The sequence below is a fragment of the Stegostoma tigrinum genome, chromosome 11 (genome assembly GCF_030684315.1).
Source record: "Stegostoma tigrinum isolate sSteTig4 chromosome 11, sSteTig4.hap1, whole genome shotgun sequence".
Lineage (NCBI taxonomy): Eukaryota > Metazoa > Chordata > Chondrichthyes > Orectolobiformes > Stegostomatidae > Stegostoma > Stegostoma tigrinum.
Window position 1 is genome coordinate 22140274 of NC_081364.1, and position 24986 is coordinate 22165259.

The following is a 24986-nucleotide window of genomic DNA, read 5'->3' on the forward strand; positions in this document are numbered from 1 at the left end:
GAGTGACCACTGCACAGTCCTTGTGGAAACGATGTTCCTCCTTCACATTGAGAATAACGTTCATCGTGTTGTGTGGCGCTGTCACTGTGCTAAATGGGACAGACTTTGAACAGATCCAGCAACACATGAGGAACTGTGGGTCATCAACAGCAGCAGAACTGTGCTCCAGCACAATCTGTAATCTCATGGCCTGCCATATCCCCCACTCAACCATTACCAGCAAGCCAGGGGACCAACCCTGGATCAAAGGAGAGTGCAAGAGGGCATGCTAGGAGCAGCCCCAGGCATACCTGAAGATGAGGTATCAACCTGATGAAGCCACCAAACTGGACTATTTGCACACCAAACAGCAAAAGGAACAAGTGATAGACAGAGCTAAGCAATCGCACAACCAACAGATCAAATTTGAGTTCCGCAGTCTTGCCACACCCAGTCGTGAATGGTGCTGGACAATTAAACAACTCACTGGAGGAGGAGTCTCCATAAATATCCCCATCCTCAGTGATGGAAGAACCCACCACTTCTGTGCAAAAGGTAAGGTTGAAGCATTCACAGCAATCTTCAGCCAGAAGTGCTGAGTGGATGATCCATCTTGGCCTCCTCCAATAGTGCTAGCATTACCGATACCAGCCTTTAGACAATTTGATTCATTTCATGTGATTTCAAGAAACAGTTGGAGACACTGGATACTGGAAATGCTGCGGACCCTGACAACATTCTGGCAGTAGTCCTGAAGACTTGTGTCCCCGAACTTCCCGCTCCCCTAGCCAAGCTGTTCCAGTACAGTTACAACCCGACAATGTAGAAAATTGACGAAGAATGTCCTGTACATAAAAAGAAGGACAAATCCAAGCTGGTCAATTACCATCCCATCAGTCTACTGTTGATCGTCAGTAAGGTGATAGAAGGTGTTATCACAGTGCTATAAAGAAGCATCTGTTCAGCAATAAGCTGCTCAGTGATGCCCAGGGTTCCACCAGGGCCACTCAGCTCCTCGCCTCACTACAGCCTTGGTTCATACATGGATAAAAGAGCTGAATTTCAGAGGTGAGGTGAGAGTGATTGCCCTTGACATCAAAGCTTCTTTTAACCGTGTGTGGCACCAAGCAGCCGTAGCAAAACTGGAATCAGTGGGTATCGGGGACAAACTCTCTGGTGGTTAGACACTCAGGAAGATGGTCATGGCTGTTGGAGGTCAATCATCTCAGCTCCAGGACATGCCTGTAGGACCTCCTCAGGGTAGTGTCCTAGGCCCGACTATCTTCAGCTGCTTCATCAATGACCTTCCGTCCATCATAAGGCCCAGAAGTGGGAATGTTGGCTGACAGTTGCACATGTCCAGCATCACTCGCGACTCCTCAGACACTGAAGCAGTCCGTGTTCAAATGCAACAAGGTTTGGACAATATCCAGACTTGGGCTGACAAGTGGCATTAGCATTTACACCACAAAAATGCTAGGCAATGACCATCACCAATTTAAGACAGTCTAACCACTGCCTTTTGAAAGTCAATGGTGTTACTATCGCTGAATCCCTGACTATCAACAACCTTGGGCAATATTGATCAGAAACTCGACCAGATTCACTACACGATCACAGTGGCTACAAGGGCAGATCAGAGGCTGGGAACACTGGAGAGAACAACTCAACTCATGACTCCTCCAAGCCTGTCCACTACCTAAAAAGCACAAGCCAGGCGCGTGATGAAATTTCTGCACTTGCCTGGTTGGTTGCAGTTCCAACAACACTCGAAGCCTACCACCAAGCAGCACGCTTGATTGGCACCATTTCCACTCGTATCCACTCCCTTCGCCATGGATGCTCAGGAGCAGTAATCTGTACTATCTACAAGATGCACTGCAGAAATTCACCAAAGATCCTCAGACAGAACCTTCCAAATATATTACTGTTCTTTCACTGTCACTGGTCAAAGTCCTGGATTTCCCTCCTATTGGTGTTGTGGGTCAACCTACAGCAAGTGGGTGGCAGCGATTCACGAAGCTCACCATTACTTTTTCGAAGGTGACTATGGACAGGCAATAAATGCAGGCCAGCTAGCAATGCCCACATCCCACAAAGTGAATAAATGAATAAATAATAAAAATATTTTGTTCACAACTGACATGCGACTAAAGCTATGTCTTCCCTCTGTTATCATACAATGGAGAAATGCAAATTAAAGCTATAAATGTTAAAAAGATATCCAAAACTCACTTTAGAACCCTGGTTTCCTAATAACATTGATTTATCATGAACATTCCCTGCAGGACAGATTTTGAAGCATTAGTTTGTCTTTTTATGATTGAAGACAATATAAGAAAATATAACATTAGAACTTGTATTTGAAGCATTTTGGTTAAGATAACAGTTTTTTTTGTCTGCTCCTACTACAGATGGATGTGAATTTGCTCTTTAAAATGTTAGTATACTAATGTTAATATTGTATGCTAGCTGTAATGTACTGATACGTTTGTAATTATTTCTGTTTGCAATTCCTTACTTGGGAATTTGAATTTCCATTGACTCTGAGGAGTTGCTAGCTAGTAACGGTAAACTAAGTATGGGGGAAAGATGAAAGCTTTTAGAATATGCAAAACCAAAGCAGTTTTTTCTACTTCTGTATGGTCAACTTTATGGAATATTGGATCAGTTCTCCACTTATTTTGTTAATTTACATACTTAACCAGCAGCTTCCTGAAAACTACAAAGAAAATCAAAAATAGCTTTTAAAAACCAGTTGAGAATTGCTCTTTCTCTATGACTTTGTGGAATTGTTTTTCCTTCTTTGAGTTCTTTTCAGTCGGGGATGCTTCAGTCATTAATAGATTAGACTAACTTCTACAGATGGCTACTAATGATATATGCAACTTGGCAGGTTATGCACGTGGACAAAGTATAATTGAACTTCTGCAAATATTATAGAAGATGAACTTTTGTACAGTGTAACTGTGATTTTAAAAATATGATCATGTTAATCCAAAGAACTCCCCTTAATACAGAAGAATTGAAAGTTAACACAAAATGCATTTACTACATTTTACACATCACAAAAACTTTGCACATTTAATGGCAGAGTTTTTTCCGTCTTGCACAACAAACATTGCTATGACTTTCATTATTCTTAGACTTGCCAGCAGAATTTCTTTTAGCTTTTGCACTGGAAGTTTCAATCATTAAAATCTAAAATAATGTGTTCAGTTGAAATCTCTATCCTCAATTTATACGGTTCCTGTAATTGTTGTTTTTAAATTCTAGGTTTTCACCAGATGGACGACTCATTGTTTCTGCCAGTGATGATAAAACGATTAAAATTTGGGATAAAGCTACTAGAGAATGTATACATTCATTTTATGAACATGGAGGGTGAGATGTTTAATTGTGTACTTTTGTAAATACATTTTTAGTGTTTTAATAATTTAATAATTATCTGTATTGCTTGCACTGCTGCTGTATGTGATGGAGTAATAGCATAGGTTTGCAGTGATGATTATTCTGCATGCCAAATTCTTGATGTCTTTCGTAGGTATTCTTTTGAATAGAAAGAAACTGGATGATGGTACCTTCTGTAAATTCTAACATTGGACAAATTTGCTGCACATTTCTGGAGTTGACAAAAGTTTACATAAAGAAACAAACTAATCTGTAGACTGTAGATTTCACTACACCACCATTAGGTGTAAACGAGCAGATGTGACATTTTAGCTTGTATATGCTAATTATGGTTTATTACAAGAGCATTTGATTGATGTCCTTTTAGGTTTACTATGTCATTAGCAGATAGTTTGTTAAAATTAAATATGCAATTCCGTGATAAGTGAATTTAGGTCTGAATTTTATTAATGGTATATTGCCATGTGTACTTAACTTGTTAATTTCCTTTGGCTGACCACAGTTTAGACAAGGGTTAATATTTATTTTTTTTCTTTGCAAAGATAATGCATTTTCTCAACTATAATTATCTCTTTGCCTTTTATATTAATGAGTCCAAGATGGTAATGGAGTAGGACACCTCAGCTGGACCTCATCCATTCCATTTCTATTTTTTCTCTTTTTGTGATTTTTATTTGTTTCCTTCTTTCTTCTTACCTCCTGTCCCTGAGCCTCGAGTGAAGTTGTCACAGACTCTCAGCTTCAGCGTGTGTTCCTGGCAGTGTGGACTCCTAGGTTTGGGAGCCTCAAGGTAAAGCCTGGTGCAGTCTGGAGGTGAGGGCTGGTGTGGACTGAAGGCGAGTCCCAGTGCAGTCTGGAGGCTCCGTGCTGGCATGGATTGGGTTGGAAGGACTGTTATCCTGAATTTTTTATTTCTTTATTTTTCTAATTTATTCCTATGATTTTGTACTCTTATACCTAAGATGGCATAACGTCGGTAATGCTGGACTTTTTATTTCTTTATTTTTCAAACTTTTTTTTCCTAAGAATTTGTTCTTGAGGTTGAGAATCTGTACCTAGGTACAGCTGTACCTAAGAGGTGCTGTAAGTGGTGAATTTAAACCTTTTACAGGACTTGTGTGACAATAAAGCTAATTCTTATTCTCACTCTATTACTAACCTTGTTAATTAACTTGCCTGATTTATAATTTACAATATTACTGTCCAAAATAAAGCAGAAGGAAAATGATTTATGATATTTCTGGTAAAGTAACATTAGATGTAGGTTTTTTTTATGAAAATGAGGAACAGGATTAGGCCATTCAACCCTTCTAACATGCAACACCCTAAGTAACTGTCATAGTTGATCAAACACTTCAATATCTTTTACCCAGACTTACCCCTTAATCTTTTTTGCCATTGATAATGAAAAATTGATTAGCCTTTACTGTAAATATATTGAAAGACTGAACTTCCCTACCCTGCTGGAGTAGAGAATTTAAAGTTTCGCCAACTTAACATGTGAGAAAAGTTCTCATCTCAGTCCTAATGGCATCCCCATATTTTTAAATCCTGGCCTCCCAGATTCCCCACCCGGGGCAAACATCTTACCTGCATCTCCCTTACGAATTCCTTTTAAGTATTTTGTAAGTTTCAATCAGATTACCTCACATTCTTTGAAACTCCAGCGTTTTCAGGCTCAGTTTGCCCAATCTTTCTTCATAGGATAGATAAAGGGGAAGTTATGGTGTCATATATTTGGAATTTCAGAAGGCGTTTGATAAGGTATCATTCATTCGGGCACTTCATAAGATAAAGGGTGAGCTGAGGAAGGTGCGGAGATACTGCAGTGTGAAGGACAAGCTGAGTGGGCAAATGCATTGCAAATGCAATACACTGTGGGTAAATGCGAGGTTATCAGTTTTGTAGCAATTATAGGAGGACAGATTATTATTTGAATCGCTGTAACTTGAGAGGGGGGAGTGTTCAACAAGACCTGGATGTCCTCATGCACCAGCTGCTGAAAGTAGACATGTAGGTACAATAGGCAGTAAAGAGGCATATTGTATATTGGCATTCATAATGAAAGGGTTTGAGTACAGGAATGAAGATGCCTTGCTGTAATTATATAGGCTATTGGTGAGGCCACGCCGGAATATTGTGTGCAATTTTGGTCTCCTTATCTGAGGGAAGCATGTTCTTGCTGTATAGACAGAATGCAGTGGAGGTTTCCCAAATTGATTCCTGAGATGACAGGGCCGTCTTACAAGCGGAAATTGATTTGGTTAAAGTTGTATTTACTGGAGTTCAGAAGAATGAAGGAGGATTTCAAAGAATCCCATAAAATTCTAACAGGATGATACAAATTGGCAACACAGATAGATAGAATGGCAACAAAAGCGTCTGGCATGCCTGTCTTTATTGGTTGGGGAATTGAGTATAAGAGTCAGGATGTCATATTACAGCTTTATAACACTTTGGTTAGGCCACACTTAGAGTATTGCATTCGTTTCTGGTCACCACATTACAGGAAGGATGTGGAGTCTTTGGACAGGGTGCAGAAGAGATTTACCAGGATGCTGCCTGGATTAGTGGATACAAGCTCTAGAGAGAGGTTTAAAAATAACTCAGGTTGTTTTCTGTGATGCAGCGGAGGCTGAGGGGAGCCTTAATAGAAGTCTATTAAATGATGAGAAGGAAGAGTTGATGGTCAGAATCTTTTTCCCAGAGTTGAAATGTCTAGTACCAGGGGGCATGCATTTAAGGTGAAGAGGCAAAGTTCAAAGGAGAAATGAAGAACACGTTTTTCAACGTAGTGGTTGGAGTCTGCAGTGTGATGCCTGGGGTGGCGGTGGTGGAGGCAGTTTTGATTGGGGCACTTTGTATTTAGATAAGCATACAAACGTGCAAGGATTGGAGGGGTATGAACCAAAAGCAGGCAGAAAGGATTAATTTAATTTGGTGCCATGTTTGGCACAATGTTTTGAGCCAAAAGGCCCATTCCTGTGCTGTACTGTTCTGTGTTCAATGATCTGCATGCAGGAAGTTTGGTCCCCTAGTGTGGGATTCCAGATCAAGCGATCATTGTTTAAGGATAAAGGGTAGACCTTTTAGGACTGAGATGAGAAGGAACTTCTTCACCCAGAGAGTTGTGAGCTTATGAAATTCACTATTATTGGTCTGCATTGGTACCAATGACATGGGTAGGGAGTGGAATGTCATCCTGCAGTCAGAATTTGGAAATTTTGGTATAAAGTTAACAATTAGGGCCTCAAAAATAGTATTCCCTGCATTACTTCCAGTGCCAGATGCAACTGAGTACAGAAGTAGTGGTTGGGAAGAGTATAAGAGGAAAGATTTTTAGTTGCTGAGACACTGGGATTGTTTTTGGAGGGCATGATGTTTGGACAAACTGGACTGATTGTATCTGAACAGAACTCAAAGTGAATGCCTTCAGGGGCACCTGGCTAGTGCTGTTGAGGAGGATTTAATTTGAATCAACAGGAGTGTGGGAACCAGGACAGAATATCAGGGTGTACAAAATACTTAGAGACAGGTGACTTAATTTGGTTATCTGTTTTCATGTCATGACAGGAGCACTTCTTGGTAGTGTGGTGGAGTTAGATTCAATTGAGGCATTTCAAGAGGGAATTTGATCATTTGTTTTATTCAATTGGCAGAGTTATGAGGAAAATGCAGGGGAATGGCACCAATTCATAATGCTAATTTGGAGAGATGGTGCAGACAGGATGGACCAAAAGATGACCTCTTATACTGTAATGCTTCTATGACTGAGATTTTGCAAAAGTAATTAAGATAATCACATTCATATTCCCAAGGGTATTTAGACAAAAGTTAACTCTCTCTGTTTAGTTTACCCCATGTTGACCATACAAATCCAGCAACTTCATGCCTTTCAATGCATTTGACAGAGGAGAAGGTAACTATTTTCTTACAGCTTGAGAAGAGCAGGACATCTTGGGACAGTGGATTTTTGGATCCGGATTTTTATGTTTAATTGTACAATAGTACTCATGTAACTGCCGCTTTGTTGGGATATTAAAAAAAAGGATCATTGTCAGCCTTATAATTGTATTTACAGTAAATTCTGTCCCATTATTTGCTTCACCAATGTGTTGCTGTTAATTTTGTCCAGCAATCTTCCTTGTGGTCTTTGAGTGTAATTACTAGTGTGTGGTAAAATTCAACATTGCGTTTTGTTCTATAAACCCTTCCTGACAAGTTGATAAAGACCGTTCAAATTTGGAAGACATTGGGAAGAGGAAATGTCAAACCATTATTATGTGCAAAATGTAAAAGTCCACTGTGCAGAATTTTCCCACAGGCTTTGGGCTGATAATTCTGGTACCAAATGAGGGTCTGAGTCTACACTGCATGAGACAGATTAGCACAGTGATATTCCTCGAGGTAGTTTCCTACTTAATGCCTCTGATTTCACCATCCTTTTCAGGATTGCAGGCGAGTGTCTGGCACTGTAGGCCCAATTACAGGGCTGGAAGCTGTGAAGCATTGGCCACTTCACTGGTAGAGTGGCTGCTGCTGAGGCAGGATAAATAGTGGCACCCTCAAAATGATAAAATTAGATATATTAATCAGAGTGGGGGAAGTTGTTTGGTCCCTCAGATTAAAGGAGAAATAACCTTCACCTGGCTCAATGGGGCAGGAAGTGGGGTCATCCTTTTCTGCCACAAAAAAAGGCCGGACTGCAGTAGAGAGATCTCTGCATGGAGAAAGGCCTGCATTAGTTATTTCAATTGACTACCCACCTCCATTGTTTGGAAATCAGACAGAAGCAGTGAATTATCTCTAACTTCTTAAGTTCCTGCCCGCTGCCGTGATATTTTATTTAATAGTTTAGCTCCATTATTATCTTGCCCACTATACAGTAAAGAAAATGTTTTTGCAATAGACTAGTAGTTTTCCTTCTGAGTATGAAAAGTAAATAGACTAAACATACTTTCTTTTCTCCCTAAAAGGTTTGTTAATTATGTGGATTTTCATCCTAACGGAACATGTATTGCAGCGGCAGGAGCAGACAATACTGTTAAGCTTTGGGACATTCGTACTAACAAGCTGCTTCAGCATTATCGAGGTAAGTTGATAACATTCTTTGCATTACAAACGAAATTGAAATAATAAATATCTTAAGTAGGTTTATAATATTTAACTGAACAATGAGACATGGCATCTTTAAATTACTTTTCTGATACTGTGCTTGTGTATTTCAATTAGTATGAGGAATTGTGAGTTGAAAGGGCGGCACGGTGGCTCAATGGTTAGCACTGCAGCCTCACAGCGCCAGGGACCCAGGTTCAATGCCAGCCTTGAGTGACTGTCTGTGTGGAGTTTGCACATTCTCCCCGTGTCTGCGTGGGTTTCCTCCGGGTGCTCCGGTTTCCTCCCACAGTCCAAAGATGTGCAGGCAAGGTGGATTGGCCGTATTAAATTGCCCGTAGTGTTCAGGGGTGTGTGTGGGTTATAGGGGGATGGGTCTGGGTGGCATGCTTCAAGGGACGGTGTGGACTGGTTGGGCCAATGGGCCTGTTTCCACACTGTAGGGAATCTAATCTAAAAACAAAGTTAGTTTAGAGTTGTATTGTGTATTTGCACGTTATCTTTTACGATCATCTAACAAAAGGAGCAAATTACATGGAAAAAGCTGTTTACCTTACTCAGGCTGTGAAGAAAAGGTCCAAAATCAAGTGTTGAGATGTCACGAATGATTCTTGGGATAAAATGGTACAATTGAATGGCAAGTCGTAATGATCAACATTCGTGAAGACCCTCATAAAAAGAGATTACAGACAAAATTCCATACTTTGTAGCTTTAAATACAAATTGGAGCAAACACAAATTACACATATATTAGTAGGCAAATGATATTTCAATGTAAAGGTAAATTTCACTTTAACTAATCAATGTAAGTCAGATATCACAAGCATTCATGCTGCTCACTACTTGGAATTATGTAGATATAGATATCCACAAAATGCTGTTTTTCACTCATAGGGTAAGTCAGAAGGCCGATGTGAGTACTTTCAACCTTGGATTTTGTGGCTTTACTTAACATTGCAAGACCTGTTTCTGTGCAATCCTACGCACCATCTTAATTCTGATAGTGTCTTTTCAGATTTCCTTGACAAATGACCGACCAGAAGATTTGTAGCTCAGGTTGAGTTTCTGGATGTGAGTTTGCTCGCTGAGCTGGAAGGTTAGTTTTCAGACATTTCATCACCATTCTAGGTAAACCCAAGGAAACCTAAACAGATAAATAGAAAGTGGGACATAACACCAGTGCTTCACTGGAGGCTCACTGATGATGTTACCTAGAATGGTGATGAAACGTCTGAAAACTATCCTTGGTGAGTATTTGTGTTTGTGAAGGATGGCAACTGAAGTGAAGATTATCCATCTTGTAGGGTTGTTCCATTTAAATGTCGCCGTTAATCACATACCAAGCTTGTATCTGTGATTGTACAATTTCTTTGAGATTGAAAAATAAAGCAAACATCAGTAAAAAGCTTAAAACAAAGATTGCGTCAAATTATGTATTTCAAAGGGTAGAGATTCCTCCTTATTCTAGCAGCAGAATAAGGGAATTAGGTACCATCTAAGGTTATTCATTCCAAAATGCTTTCCTATTTTGGAAGACGTGTTGTTTTGTAGGATACCTAATTAATGCTCTTCATTCTTTAAATTAGGAAATCTTTGTTTTCTTGCAGTGCACAGTGCTGTGGTAAACTGCCTGTCTTTCCATCCAAATGGAAACTATCTCATCACTGCCTCTAATGACTCAACATTGAAGGTACTTGATTTACTGGAAGGGAAATTACTCTATACCCTCCATGGCCATCAGGTGAGCTGATTAAATCAGAATTCTTTATTTTCCACAATGAGGTCTTTGTTTTGCATTGTATAACTGTCTATCCAAGATATATCTAGAATTTTTTTTACTATGACTCAGTTATAAGTTGGTTGTTTTTCATGTCCTTGGGGCTTTTAAAAATGAGGGCTTTTAAAACTGAGGTCAACAATTCAGGTTTATTCAAATTTTCTCTGGTTTATTTTGAATGTTAAAGAATCTCAGCTGAAATGCAGACACAAGCACTTTGTTGTGCAAGGCTACTAATTTTAAGATATCTTTGAGACTTGCTTCTTTGCAGCATGTCACTTCAGAGCAGAGCACCATCTTACAAACAGAAGAATTAACCTCCATGCCTTGGATCCAGACTTCTTTCTTTCTTTAGGACTAGATAGGAAATTTTGTTTTCCATTGTTAGCATCTAGGCCTTTCACCAAAGATATCAGGAGTTAAGATTGTAAAGCACAGGAGCAGAGATAGGCCATTTGGCTCATCAAGTCTGCTGTGCCATTCAAATGACAATTTAGCTGCTTTGATAATCACAGCTGATCTGTGAATCTGCAGTACATGTGACTGGAGTGAATTAGTCTTCGAAATTCTGCACCCCAGAGATGAGTGGGGGCTGGGTTATTTAATACATTCACTGTTGAGTTGGTTGGATTTTTAATCTACAGGACCGTTGCGGTTTAGGAGAGGCAGCCAGAAAAGTGATCAGAGATAATGGGAACTGCAGATGCTGGAGAATCCGAGATAACAAAGTGTGAAGCTGGATGAACACAGCAGGCCAAGCAGCATCTTAGGAGACCTATACTTTCCTCTCCACTTATCTTCTCCTCTATCAATCCGCCTCCCCCTCTCTCCCTACTTATTTCAGAACCCTCTCCCCATCCCCTTCTCTGATGAAGGGTCTAGGCCTGAAACGTCAGCCAGAAAAGTGAACTTGATGCCCTGATCAATGCAGCCATGATCTAATTGAATGGCCAAGCGACCTCTGTTTCTGAATGGGCATTCCTCCTATTGCTTGTGTTCTTGTGTTTAGTGATGTAACTGGGTACTTGTCTGACAACGTAAGGGATTACTAAGAGCACATAGCCTACCAAGCTTTTGTGCATTTTGCTGTCTGCAGAGTTAGAGACCTTCCGACACCACCGATTGGATGTGAAAATCAACCCAGAGCTTATTACAAGCACTGGAAGTGCTGGAAAAACTCAGCAGTTCTGGCAAAATTGGTGGGAGAAAGTAGATTTCAGGACATTTCCGGTCCAGTCACCCTTCTTCAGAACTCCTTTTCTTAGCTCGTAGTGACAATGACCAACAACCTGTCCTAGACCTCCCACGTAGATGTGATGGTGAAGAAGGCACAACAACAACAACTTCTTTTTCAAAAAGTTTCGGAAATTTGGCATATCCGTAAAGACCCTCACCAACTATTACAGAAGCACCACAGAAAGCATTCTATCTGGGTGTACAATGGCTTGGTGTGGCAACTGCTCTGCCCAGGACTAGAAGAAACAACAGAAAGTTGTGCACACAGCCCTGACCATCATGAAAGCCAACCATGGACTCCATCTACACGTCTCGTTGCCACAGAAAGGCTGCCAACATCATCAAAGATCACACCCACCCTGATAATAATCTTTTCCAACCTCTTCCATCAGGAAGAAAATAAGGAGCTTGAACTCTCATACCAACAGGTTCAAGGATAACTTCTTCCTGCTGTTATTAGATTGCTGAATGGATCTCTCTAATTTGAAATGTAATTTGACCTTGTTGTGGTGCATCTCCTGTGCAGCTGGAGTCCGTTTTGCCTCGCTCTGTCTTGAAACCCTGTGATCTGTCAGTCCTTGTATGTTATAATCAGCCTGTATTGCTCACAAAACAAAAGTTTTCACTGGACTCAGTTACATATGATAACAATAAATCAAATTGAATATTAGTTCTGAAGAAGAGTCACTGGGCCCTTCACAGATAGCTTTCTCTTGACAGATGCTGCCAAATCTGCTGAGTTTCTCCAGCACGTCGTGTGATTGTGATTGTGGTTGTGGTTGTGGTTGCTGGAAATTTGAAATAGTTCTCTGTTTTATTCTAGAGCCTGTTAGCCCATTTATATTTGAAAATTGTTTTGGGGTCAATGTAGGATCAGACTGCAGAACTGTGGCGTAGGCATTTTCCTGATTTGGAATTGAGCATCTAGGCTGAGACTTTGACCTCAATGACAAAAGTATTGAACCTTCTGAAGGCTGGCAGTGTGGTCTATCATAATACTGGCAAATTAATTTGTTTCAGTGTCTTTTTCCAGACTTGTATAATTTCTATGTTTGTTATGAAACATTTCTGCCTGTATTTATTGATGAAGGAAGAACAAAATTAGCAGAAAATAATTTTCAAAAATAGATTTGGTGTTTTTGCAGTTGATTCCAGATTCTTGGGTTTAAGGAAAGAAATTACGTATCCATTTTTTTGTTAATTTGTCAAATGGGTAGGGTTTTCCTTGTTTTAGATTCCTTCACTCTTGTAATCAACTGAATACTTAAACCAATCAGTATAGTTATTCTTTTTCTTAGCTCGTAGTGACAATGAAAATGTGACAGTAAATGTTAACTAACCATGATTATCTTTTTGCACACTGAATATTTTTAAGTTGTAGCAGTCTATAAGATTTTTATCAATTGGCAATGCATGAAAATTCTTAGGAACACCGTGTACTTCTGTACATGTCAGGTTTAGTATCTGTATCCTGATTTTCAACTTGTGGTTTTTATATTAGCATTTATAATGATAAAGCATTATCGAGACTTTTAGTTGTCAACCAGCTTGGCATGTAAGCCTTCTGCCATCAGTCTGGAATGCGGTTTAAAGTATTTGAAGTCAGCAGACTTTGCCCACAGGCTCCCTGTTGGCAATGGTATTTAACATTTTAGTTGGCCATTAGTCTGCTGGTTCCCCACAGGAAGTGGTGTTTAATCCACTGCCTGCCCTCCCAGGTTTCTGACCATCAGCTGGGAATAACTTTTAGTCGCTTTCTTTGGTGATCATCTGTTTTTGACATCTTTTTGTGCTAATGCAATCAGTTGCATTCTGAGTTAGTCCTGCACTTAGTGTTAATAGATTTTAATCTCACACAGGGAGTTTGATAGAACTAAAGTTATAAAAGTTCACAGCGCAGAAGGAGGCTATTTGAATTCTAATGTCTATGCTGTCTCTTTGCTAGAGCAATTCAAACTTACCTTGATGGCTCAGCAATGCAACACAACGAAATTTCTCCTAATCCTTGTTCTGGACTCCACACTACCAGAAGGATGTGGATGCTTTGAAAGGGTACAGAAGAGGATTACCAAGATGTTTCCCAGTATGGGAGATTTTTGCAATGAAGAAAGGCTGAATAGACTGGGATAACAAGGTATAGAGCTGGATGAACACAGCAGGCCAAGCAGCATCAGAGGAGCAGGAAAGCTGACGTTTCAGAATTCAGAATTCCTCAAGAAGGGTCTTGACCCGAAATGTCAGTTTTCCTGCTCCTTGATGCAGCTTGGCCTGCTATGTTCTTCCGCCTCCATGCCTTGTTATCTCAGATTCTCCAGCATCAGCAGTTCCCACTATCTTTGAATAGACTGGGCTTGATTTCACTGGAATGCAGGAAGTTAAGGGGCAACCTTGATAGAAGTTTATAACGTAGTGAGTGGTATGAATAGAATGGAAAGTATGAGCTTTTTCCCAGGGTGGAGGGGTCAGTTACTAGGGGGCACAAGTTCAGGTGCGAGGGGATATTTTTAAAGAGATGTGCAAGGCATGTTTACCTCTCACAGCGTGGTGATTGCCTGGAACGTGCTGCCAGAGGAGGTGGTGGAAGCAGACACAATAAGCAGTTTACAAGAATTACCTGCGTGAATACATGAATAAGAAGGCAATAAAGGGATACAGATCTTATAAGTGCAGACAGTTTTAATATGAAAGGACAAAATGTGTCGGCACAGGTTTGGAGGACCAAAGGGCCTGTTCCTGTGCTGTATTTTTCTTTGTTCTTATGTTGTTAATGATAACCAAAAATTGACGATCTCTACTGATTAACCCTTTAGCCGGAAGAAGTAGTATATTACAATTCACTGTTAAAATGCTTGGGAATTATAAATATTTCTGTCAATATTTTGACCTTTTTGGCTAGAAATAGTACAGCATCGCAAATCTCTCCTCAAAGTTGTAGTTTTTCATTTTTCTATGGCATCCAGAAGAATATAAGCTTTTCATTTTCATAAGCTTTTGTTTCTCTTTTTGTTGAGTCTTTAAGACCCTTCAGCATCCTTTGAAATATCACCTAATGAATTTACTCCTCTTTACTAAAAATTAAAGCAGTGATAAACATAACTTCCAGCAATTTGTCATCAGCTTGGAAGATGACAAAAGTTAACCAAGGAGCCCAAGGGAATAAAGGAAATTTGGGCACATTACAGTTTTTAAACGTAATTTTAATGTGCAAAATAATAGTTTTTCTCTTTAAACAAATGACTTCATGATCATACTGAGCCTGCGTCTTTTTTTAAAACTATGTAACCACTGATGTAATAAACATTAAAAAAGCAGACTGGATAGAACAATGATCAGCAACAAAAGTGGGAAACATGAAATGTTTTAGAGTAGTTTTCAGTGTACTTATAGAACAGCTTGTTCTGAGAAATCTTCCAGCTGTATTTATTTGTGTGGGTGAATGTGCCTGTTCCAGAGTTGACATATGTTTTTGTCTGGCAACTCACTAGCATTCTGGGAGGGAACTGAGGAAGTGATAGATTAGGAAGGGAAGTGATGGTGATCCAGAAATATGCTTTGACGTAATAAGGCCTCTGTTTCAGGCGCCTGGTATGTAAGATACCAGCTGATCATTGCTAGCTTACCCAAGGAACAGGGCCAAGTTTACATTCCTATACATAATTATATCTTAGATTGCCCTTCCTTTCCAAGCTTGGTGTTAAGTGAGACCTTTTCAATTTCTCACTGGTGACATTTTACAGCTGCTATTCCATATATGTACTTTTTGAATGAAGATAGTATGGGTTAATTCAGTGAGAGAAAACTTAAAGGTTTTATGTCTGTTTAACACTTAATCTTTTCAATTCTGCTTCAAACTATTGGTCCATAATTTATTTCATTTCAGTAGCTACTTGGTGAACATACATTATTGTGATAATAATAATGCTAACAATAAATTTGTTCCATTAAAGACCCGACAGAAGTATAAAAGACTGATGACTCATTGATGCATTTGAGTTAAGGATTTGTTTTTACATATGAAACTGGAGCAGAAGTATGCTATTTGACCCCTCAAGCCTTCTCCACCATTCAGTACAATCGCGGTTGACCAGTTTGTGTTTCAAATTCCACATCTTTCTCCCCCCAATAACTGTTCCTTCCCTTGTCTAACAAAAATCTATCTACCTTTGCCTTAGAACCGTTCAATGGCCTTGTTTTCGCCTCTTTCTAAGGCAGTGATCCAAAGTCACTCATCCCTCTGACAGAAAAAAAATGAATGAAACAGTTCTTATTATTTATTCACTGAAGAATAGTCTGTTTATTGTCTTGGTTTTGCATGATGGTGGGACATTGTTTCCTTGTTTTCATTCTCAAACCATATGCTTTTCTCATCTATGCAACAACAATTACTTCAGCATGCAGAGTCCTAAAAAAAACACTGCTGTGAAATTATTGATCATTAACCAGAGGCTGTTTTGATATACAATTTAAATGTGGAAGTACTAAGTCTTATTAATTTCCATTACTCCTCTGTTTTTTCATTTAACTCTCCAGTTGGAGCTCCTTAACATTGGATAGTTATAACGTAGTTGCAAGGCAAATGTATCAAAGAATTATAACATTTGTTACGTGCTACTCATAAAATACCTACAGTGTGGAAGCAGGCCATTCGGCCCATTGAGTCCACACCCATCCTCTGAACAGCTTCCCAACCAGACCCAAATGCTATCCTGTCCTTGTAACCCTTCATTTGCCATGGCTAAACCAACTAGCCTGCATATCCCTGGACACCTCAAAAGGCACAATATACAGATGGAGTTCCATTCAACATGAAAATTCAACAATTATCAATCAATTGACTATTCAACTTAGTTTTGGCGCTTAAATCTCTGAAGTGCCACTGCCTACTGCCTTGTCAGAGGTCTCCTTGAGTGAAAGGAATAGCCATGTCCATTCAAAAAGCTGTCTAATCTACAACTGCTTTCTCTCTCGCTCATCTTCACAAACATGTTGTCACTTTGGGGAGTAATGGCCATTTCAGCTGAAATCCCTTGTTCAAATCTCTTTTATTCACTCTTTCTATAGCCTACCATAAGTTAGGGAGGATTTTATCCATACGCTTTAACCATTTTCAATAATTCTGCGACCTTCAACATGGTCAATTATCGATGCCTGTCTTCCAAACCTCAATTCAGACTGTTTTGAGATAACAAGGTGTAGAGCTGGATGAACACAGCAGGCCAAGCAGTATCAGAGGAGCAGGAAGGCTGACGTTTTGGGCCTGGATCCTTCTTCAGAAATGGGGGAGGGGAAGGAGATTCCGAAATAAATCGGGAGAGAGGGGGAAGCAGATAGAAGATGGATAGAGGAGAAGATAGGTGGAGAGGAGACAGACATGTCAAAGAGGCGGGGATGGAGCCAGTAAAGGTGAGTGTAGGTGGGCAGTTAGGGAGGAAATAGGTCAGTCCAGGGAGGATGGACAGGTCAAGGGGTCGGAATGAGTTTAATAGGTAGGAGATGGGGGTGGGGCTTGAGGTGGGAGAAAGGACGGGTTAGGGAGGCGGGGACAAGCTGGGCTGGTTTTGGGATGTGGTTGAGGGAGGGGAGATTTTGAAGCTTGTGAAGTCCACAGTGATACCTTTGGGCTGCAGGGTTCCCAAGCGGAATATGAGTTGCTGATCCTGCAACCTTCGGGTGGCATTATTGTGGCACTGCAGGAGGCCCAGAATGGACCTGTCGTCTAAGGAATGGGAGGGGGGAGTTGAAATGGTTCACGACTGGGAGGTGCAGTTGTTTAGTGCACTCTGAGCGTAGGTGTTCTGCAAAGTGATCCCCAAGCCTCCACTTGGTTTCCCCGATGTAGAGGAAGCCACAATGGCAGCAGTGCGTACAGTGTATCACATTAGCAGATGTGCAGGTGAACATCTGTTGATGTGAAAAATCTTCTTGAGGCCTGAGATGGGAGTGAGGGGGGAGGTGTGGGGGCAGGTGTAGCACTTCCTGCGGTTGCTGGGAAATGTGCCCGGTGTGGTGGGGCTGGAGGGGAGTGTGGAGAGGACAAGGGAGTCCTGGAGAGAGTGGTCCTTCCGGAAGGCAGATAAGGGTGGGGAGGGAAAAATGTCTTTGGTGGTGGGGTCGGATTGCAGGTGGCGGAAGTGTCGGGGGATGATGCGTTGGATCCGGTGATTGTTGGGGTGGTACGTGAGGACAAGAACGATTCCGTTTTGGTTGTTATTATGGGGAGGGGCTGTGAGGGATGAGTTGTGAGACATATAGGAGACGCTGTTGAGGGCATTCCCGACCACTGAGAGGGTGAAGTTGTGGTCCTTGAAAAACGAGGACATCTGAGATGTAGGGGAGAGGAATGATTCATTCTGGGAGCAGATGCGGTGGAGGCGAAGGAATTGGGAATAAGGGATGGGATTTTTGCAGGAAGGTGGGTGGGAGGAGATGTATTCTGTGGGAGTTGGTGGGCTTGAAATGGATATCCAGGTGGTTGCCAGTGATGGAAATAGAGATGACCAGGAAGGAGAGAGAGGTATCAGAGATGGGCCAGGCAAACTTAACGTTGGGGTGGAAGGTGTTGGTGAAGTGGATGAAATGGGAGCACGAGGCGGCGCCGATGCAGTCATCAGTGTAACGGAGGAAGAGGTGGGGTTTAGGACCAGTGTAGCTATGGAAGAGGGATTGTTCTACGTAACCTACAAAGAGGTAGGCAGAGGTTGGGCTCTTGCGGGTACCCATGGCCACCCCCTCCTTTACATCGGGGAAACCAAGCGGAGGCTTGGGGATCACTTTGCAGCACACCTACACTCAGATTGCACAAAACAACTGCACCTCCCAGTCGCGAACCATTTCAACTCCCCCTCCCATTCCTCAGACGACATGTCCATCCTGGGCCTCCTGCAGTGCCACAACGATGCCATCCGAAGGTTGCAGGAACAGTAACTCATATTCTGCTTGGGAACCCTGCAGCCCGGTGGTATCAGTGTGGACCTCACAAGCTTCAAAATCTCCCCTCCCTCAACCGCATCCCAAAACTAGCCCGGCCTGTTCCCGCCTCCCTAACCTGTCCTTCCTCCCACCTACTCCTCCTCCCACCTCAAGCCCCACCCCCATCTCCTACCTATTAACCTCATCCTGCCCCCTTGACCTGTCCATCCTATCTCCTCCCTAACTCTCCACCTAAATTCACCTTTACTGGCTCCATCCCCGGCTCTTTGACCTGTGTGTCTCCTCGATCCATCTTCTATCTGCCTCCCCTCTCTCTCGATTTATTTCAGAATCCCCTTCCCCTCCCCCATCTCTGAAGAAGGGTCTAGGCCTGAAACGTCAGCCTTCCTGCTCCTCTGTTGCTTCTTGGCCTGCTGTGTTCATCCAGCTCCATACCTTGTTATCTAAGATTCTCCAGCATTTGCAGTCCCTACTATCTCTGTTTTTGTTGTTTGTTTCCTCACTTAGTGATCTACCTGTAGCCAGAAGATCCCTTTCCAGCTAGCAGAGTCAGCTCCAAGTTCCTATCATTCATACTATCCTCTACCTCATGATCTGGTAACACCTTAAGATACGAGGCCAGCTCCCAACTATCCAACACACAACTCTATCTGTCCAATTCCTATCTTTCACAGTCAGGCATGAGTTATAATCTCTTCCAGCTGAATAGGTACTGGACTGAATTCATGGGCCCTTTCCTTCAACCCCAGTCTGTACCTTCTCCAGCACTCTCATAACTTGTTTAATTATGATTTCAACTTGAAGCAAATTGTTCCTATTCTTATCAGTCTGTTTGAATGGACTGTTTCAAGTATTTCTGAAACATTTTATTTCGCACACAAGGGGGGAGAAAATCTGCAATTTGTCACATCAGACATATTTTGAAACTGTTCTAAAGCTTAATGGGTGTCTAAACAAACAGATTGAAAGGTTTAACTGATCAAGACATTTATCAATGAATTCAAGTTTTATTGTACAGTTACAAGATTTGTAATGTTGATGCAGTTCTGAATTTTACCAGCAAGATGTGATCTGCTTGGCTTGTTCTGCCCTTATGCTTTTTTTACGTGAGTTGCTCAGTGTACTGTGATTTAAGATCATGCTATTTTGTCTATTGAAAAGTTTCAGTGATGTTCAAAAAGTTTAAGGCTTACTTTTCAGGTTTTCCTGCCAGCTTCACATGTGCGAAAGTTGCAGAAACAGCAAATGTATGTCTGGGATTTTGCAGCCATTCATTTTAATGGATGAGGTAGTGCTGGGAGCACATTTCCGGATGTGCAATATTAGTAACACAAATTCAAAAACTAACCTCCTTAATGTCCATTTTAATAAGACTTGGGAGTTATTTCAGTCATATTTCACACTACAAGAGCAAGATGTGCTGTGTGATGGGAAAGTTGAGATTACAGTTTTCAGTTTAACAGCTTTAGTTAGCACATGCCTGTTTTTATTAAGACCAGAAGAAATAGGAGCAGAATTAGGCCATATGAGTCTGCTCTACCATTCAATCATGGCTGATGTGTTTCTTAATCCCATTATCCTCCTTCTCCCCATAACCCTTGATCCCTGTTCTTTAAGATGTTTGTCCTGTTTGGCTTGTCTGTGCATTGGCATAATTAAACTGAATGATGCTTTTTGAATGATAGTTTATAATATCTACTCATTGTAAACTAACTCTAGAGTACGGCAATTTTTAAAATATATTTCTGCACTGATCCAGATTCTCTTGTGAGGCTGAATAGCACTGACCTGCAACCTTGGTTCAGGTGCCTTGAAACTGAACCCTCCCCCAGGCAAAAGTAACAACCACTTTACATGAAGGCAATATGCCTTGTCAATGTGTTTGTGTGTTACTTTGACCTTGATAGGATGACTGCAGGATTGCTAGTTCCTTTGTTGAACATCTAGGTAGTTGGTAGAGAAGTAATGTTGTGATATTGGATATTCTGTGATGGACCAGAGAAAGTGAGTGCAGATGTGAAGTCATTGGAGGAGGTTACAAGTTTATGGAGGAGGGTGCAATGTTATGTCTGGAACTACTTCAATACATGTTTGCACAAAGTAAATGTATGGGCAGGTGAGGAGAAATTTTGCTTTTTCATAGGGAAACCAACGTTTTTGACTCAGAAAAGGGCCAGATGAATTTGTCCAATTGTTGTCAAGGACTTGTGGTTATCTCTCATTTACTTCCCCTTAGCCATATTGGAAAAAGCCAGTTGGAGTGGTAAAGCCCTGAATTTAAACTCCATCTCTTTGTAAAAGATAGACAGAATTTCATTATTATTGAAAGTGCAAACCCCCATTTCTTATTCTAAACATTAATAACAGCCTTTCCCTTAAGATAGCACCAAAACAACGGATTGTGAAGCATTAGCACTCGATTTTTTTACAGGGCTAGTTTATCTCAAAACTGCACCTGTACAATTGGAAACTGTACAAAGCTTTGTGACAATAAATTTCATAGATTTGCAATACAATACCCTGTTTGCCTGTTGTCCCATTTGGGCACCCACATTGTACGTTCGAGTAGTTGTAGTGTTTGAAATTCTGTTTAGGAGCAAGATTGATCATTATGTAAGCTGTTTCGGTGTTAGATGTTTACTAAATAAATGCATTGGTCAAATTAATTTTTCCATAATGCAGTATGGATAAAAAGAAGCTTACCTTCACTTTCTCGTCTTCTGTTTATAGGGACCCGCTTCATGTGTAGTTTTTTCTGGTGCTGGAGACTTCTTTGCTTCAGGTGGCTCAGATGAACAGGTAACCTTTCTTTGTAATTTGTCCGCCCATCCCTATTACACTGTGTGTCATTAGTAATCAGAAATTTGTCAGTCTCTACCTTGAAAATGCTCAAAAGACTAAGCTTCAACAGCCCTTGCAAAGATTTGCAACCTCTTCATTAAAAAAGTTCTCCTCAGCTTAGGCCTTTGAGCCATCCTCATAATTTTTAAAACATCGTATTTGCATCTGCCCTGTCTATCCCTTTTAGTATTTAGTAAGTTGCAATGAGATTTCCTCTCATTCTTCAAAATTCTAGAGTTCACCCAAACTGTTTTCATAATTCAGCTTACATAATGATCAGTCTTGCTCCTAAACAGAATTCCAAACACTACAACTACTCAAACATTCAATGTGGGTGCCCAAATGAGACTACAGGCAAACAGGGTATTGTATTGCAAATCTATGCAATCTCATGTCATTTGCACTCCCTCTATGGCAGTGATATCTTTCCTGAGATAAAGCGACCAAAACGGGATGCAGTCTAACCAAATTCCTGTACAAATTTCCTTTTCTCAAATCCTTTTGCAAAAGCAGCTAACATTCCATCAGCCTTCTGATATCTTGCTGTATCTGCATGTTAACCTTCAGTGACTTTTTGACCTGGGTCTCTTCCTACATCTACATTTTCTAATGCCTCACTATTTAAAAAAAATACTCTGCACTTTTGTTTCTCATTACTAAAATAGATAACTTCATGCTTTTCACATTACATTCCAACTGCCATATTTAGTCTATTCTCTAAGCCTGTCCAATTCCTTCTGAAGCTGATTTACATATTTCTGTCAACATACATTCCTACTTAACTTTGTATCATGCACAGATTTAGTCACCACCTCCAAGTCAGTGATAAATATTGTGACAGCTGGAGCCGAACGACTGACCCGTGGTACCCCTGTAGTCACAGTTTACCAATGCACAAATAGTGCAATTATTCCTACTCTGTTTTCTGTCTGTAAGCCAATCGTTAACATGCCAGTATATTACCTCCCAACCCATGTGCTTTAATTTTCCAACCAGCCTCCTGTGGGGTACTTAATCAAAAGCCTACTGAAAATTTAGATATACTATGTCCACCAGTTTATCTCCTTTATCTCAATATTTTTAGTAACATCTTATAAAAAAGAATTCCAAGGTTCGTCAAGCATAATTTTCTGTTTATTAATGGCCAGTTATCAAAACATCAATAGACTAAAATAGATTCTGGTGTTTTTCCAACTGCAGATATGAAACAGTCTGTAGCCTCTTTCTTTCTCTTTTACTCCCCTCTTAAATAACTGGTGATGTTTGCTACCACCTTCCAATCCATTACTGAATTCTTTTGATTTTGTCTGTAATGAATCCCATTTGCTTTAGTCAAACATTTCCTTTTATGTACCTATAGAAGCTTTAGCTAAATTGTGTCCATATCTTATTGTCCCTTATCAATTTCTCACTTCTCCTTTGTTGTATTCTATAAACCTTCCAATTCTTAGAATTATGGCTGTTTCTAGCAACTTTAAAGGCCATGTCTTTTAATTTGATGCAATCTTGAACTTCCTTTGTTAGCCCCAGTTGATTACTCTTTTTTTCAGTTTTTGTGCCATGAAGGAATGCTGCAAAGGATGTCAGTCATACAACAGTTCTCTAAAGACTATCACTTGCTTCTGTACAGCTTTGTAATACATTGTCCCAATTACTTCATTGAATTTATATATCATGGCTTCATGATTTCCATTATTTAAACTTGACACCTTTGTTTCAAAATGATTACTTCACTTTCAAGCATAATGTATAATTCTATCATGTTGTGGTCACTCCTCCCTAAAGGTTCTTTTATGACAGGATTGCTAATTTGCCCTTTTCATTACATAATGCTAGATCTAAAATTGCATAATCCCTAGCTGGCACCTGATGAAAAACTGAAAGAACTGCAGATGCTGTAAATCAGAAACAAAAACAGAAATTGGGAGAAAAGAAAAACAGGTCTGGTGTCATGTGTGAAGAGAAATCTGAGAAAGAGTCATTGGACCTGAAACATTAACTCTGATTTCTCTTCACAGTTGCTGCCAGACCTGCTGATCTTTTCCAGTAACTTTTGGTTTTTATTGGCACCTCAACATACTTTAAAAAGCCATCTCAAATGTATTCAAGAGACTCAACTGTCACGTCTTTAGTGCTCAATTGGTTTATCCAGTACAAATGCAGATTGAATCATCCATGATAACTGTCACTCGCATTACATGCATCTCTCATCTCTTGATTAAAACCATGTCCCTCACTATCACGACTGTTTGTAGTCTATAAATAACTGCAACTGACATTTGCTGCCCTCTTGCTGTTTCTCGATTTTACCCAAACAGGTTCCACACAATGTTCTTCTGATCTGAGATCGTCTTTTACTAATGTTCTTATCCTACCCCTTATTATCAGCACACTAAACATTGAATATCATTAAATGTTCAGTTCCCAATCCTGCTCACCGTATAGCCATGCTTCTGTCATGGCACTTAAATCATGCTTTTGTATCTTTAATTGTTTCTTTGCACAATGCGTCTACCTTGTTGTGATACCTTTCCAATGCCTTTTGATTCTTCCTAAAATATAATGCTGAAATTTTACAAAACATTCCAGCTGAGGCCGAATTAATATTTCATAATGGTTCACCTAATTCTCTTGCAATGTACTTTCCTGCTAAAGCCCAGCATCTCATATGCCTTGTTAAGCACTCTCCCAACTACTCTGCTTCTTTCATTGATTGTTCACATAAGCTCCCAGGTTCCTCCATATCTGCACTCTCTTTAGGATTGTACCTTTTTATTTTATGGTGTCTTTCCTTGTTCTAGCTATCAAAAGATATAATATCACATTTCTCTATATTCCATCTGTCACATGCACATTCTATCAGCCATTCCATATTTCCTTGAAATCTGTCACTGCCCACCTCTCAGTACTCAATGCTTCCAAGTTTTGTGCCATCTGCAGATTTTGAAATTGTGCCCTGCCTATTCAAGTCTAGGTCATGAATATAGATTAAGAAAAGTAATGATCTTAGTAGCAACCATTGGGGAACTTTGCAGCATGCCTTCATCCCCAGTCTAAAATCTGTTCATCATTACTGTTTACTTCAACTCAGCCAACTTTCTGGATATTTTTGAATCAACATGTTCGCAAATGTCATTAACACCTCAGAGCATTTGGGACTGAGCAGGCCGCCTGGTTTAGAGGTCAGGACACTACAACCGTACCACAATAGCCCTCGCAGTCAATTTTAGATCATGCCCCCATCGACCTCAACTATACTGACATGTCTATTATGTGACTCTTCATCAAACACTTTTGGAAGCCTCAGTGTACCAACTGCATGACCCCTAATTACACTTCCGATACTTCATTAAAAAGCTCAATCAACTTGATTAAATACAGTATAAAGGAAAGAATTGCTGATGTTGGAGATGTGAAGCAAAAACAGAAAATGCTGGGGAAACAAGGCAGGTACAGCATCCGTAGAGAGAAAAACCGAGTTAACATTTTGGGTCCAGTGACCCTTAATCACAACTGGCAAATCCATGCTTGTTTCCCTTTATTAATCCATGTTTATCCAATTGTGACAGGTTTTTTCTTGGTCTCTTGTTTCTAAAAGCTTTTCCATCAGGGAGGCTAAAAGGGCGGCTTGTATTTTTGAGTTTATTCCTGAGAAATGTTGCAACTTTGTCTGTTTTGGATCTAGGGAGATTTGGAA

General features: G+C 40.4%; 1 protein-coding gene across 3 annotated transcripts in view; it reads left to right on the forward strand.

Moving 5' to 3' along the window:
- The window catches only part of LOC125460144 (POC1 centriolar protein homolog A-like), a 136175-nt gene that overhangs the window by 49996 nt on the left and 61193 nt on the right, over positions 1-24986 (forward strand). For 2 of the 3 annotated variants that reach the window (XM_059649643.1, XM_048547270.1), the window contains exons 5-8: positions 3256-3363; positions 8367-8482; positions 10113-10246; positions 21179-21247. In XM_059649643.1, coding sequence (XP_059505626.1) covers positions 3256-3363; positions 8367-8482; positions 10113-10246; positions 21179-21247 — 427 coding nt within the window. The remainder of the gene's footprint in view (positions 1-3255; positions 3364-8366; positions 8483-10112; positions 10247-21178; positions 21248-24986) is intronic. The other variant, XM_059649644.1, reaches the window with a different exon arrangement.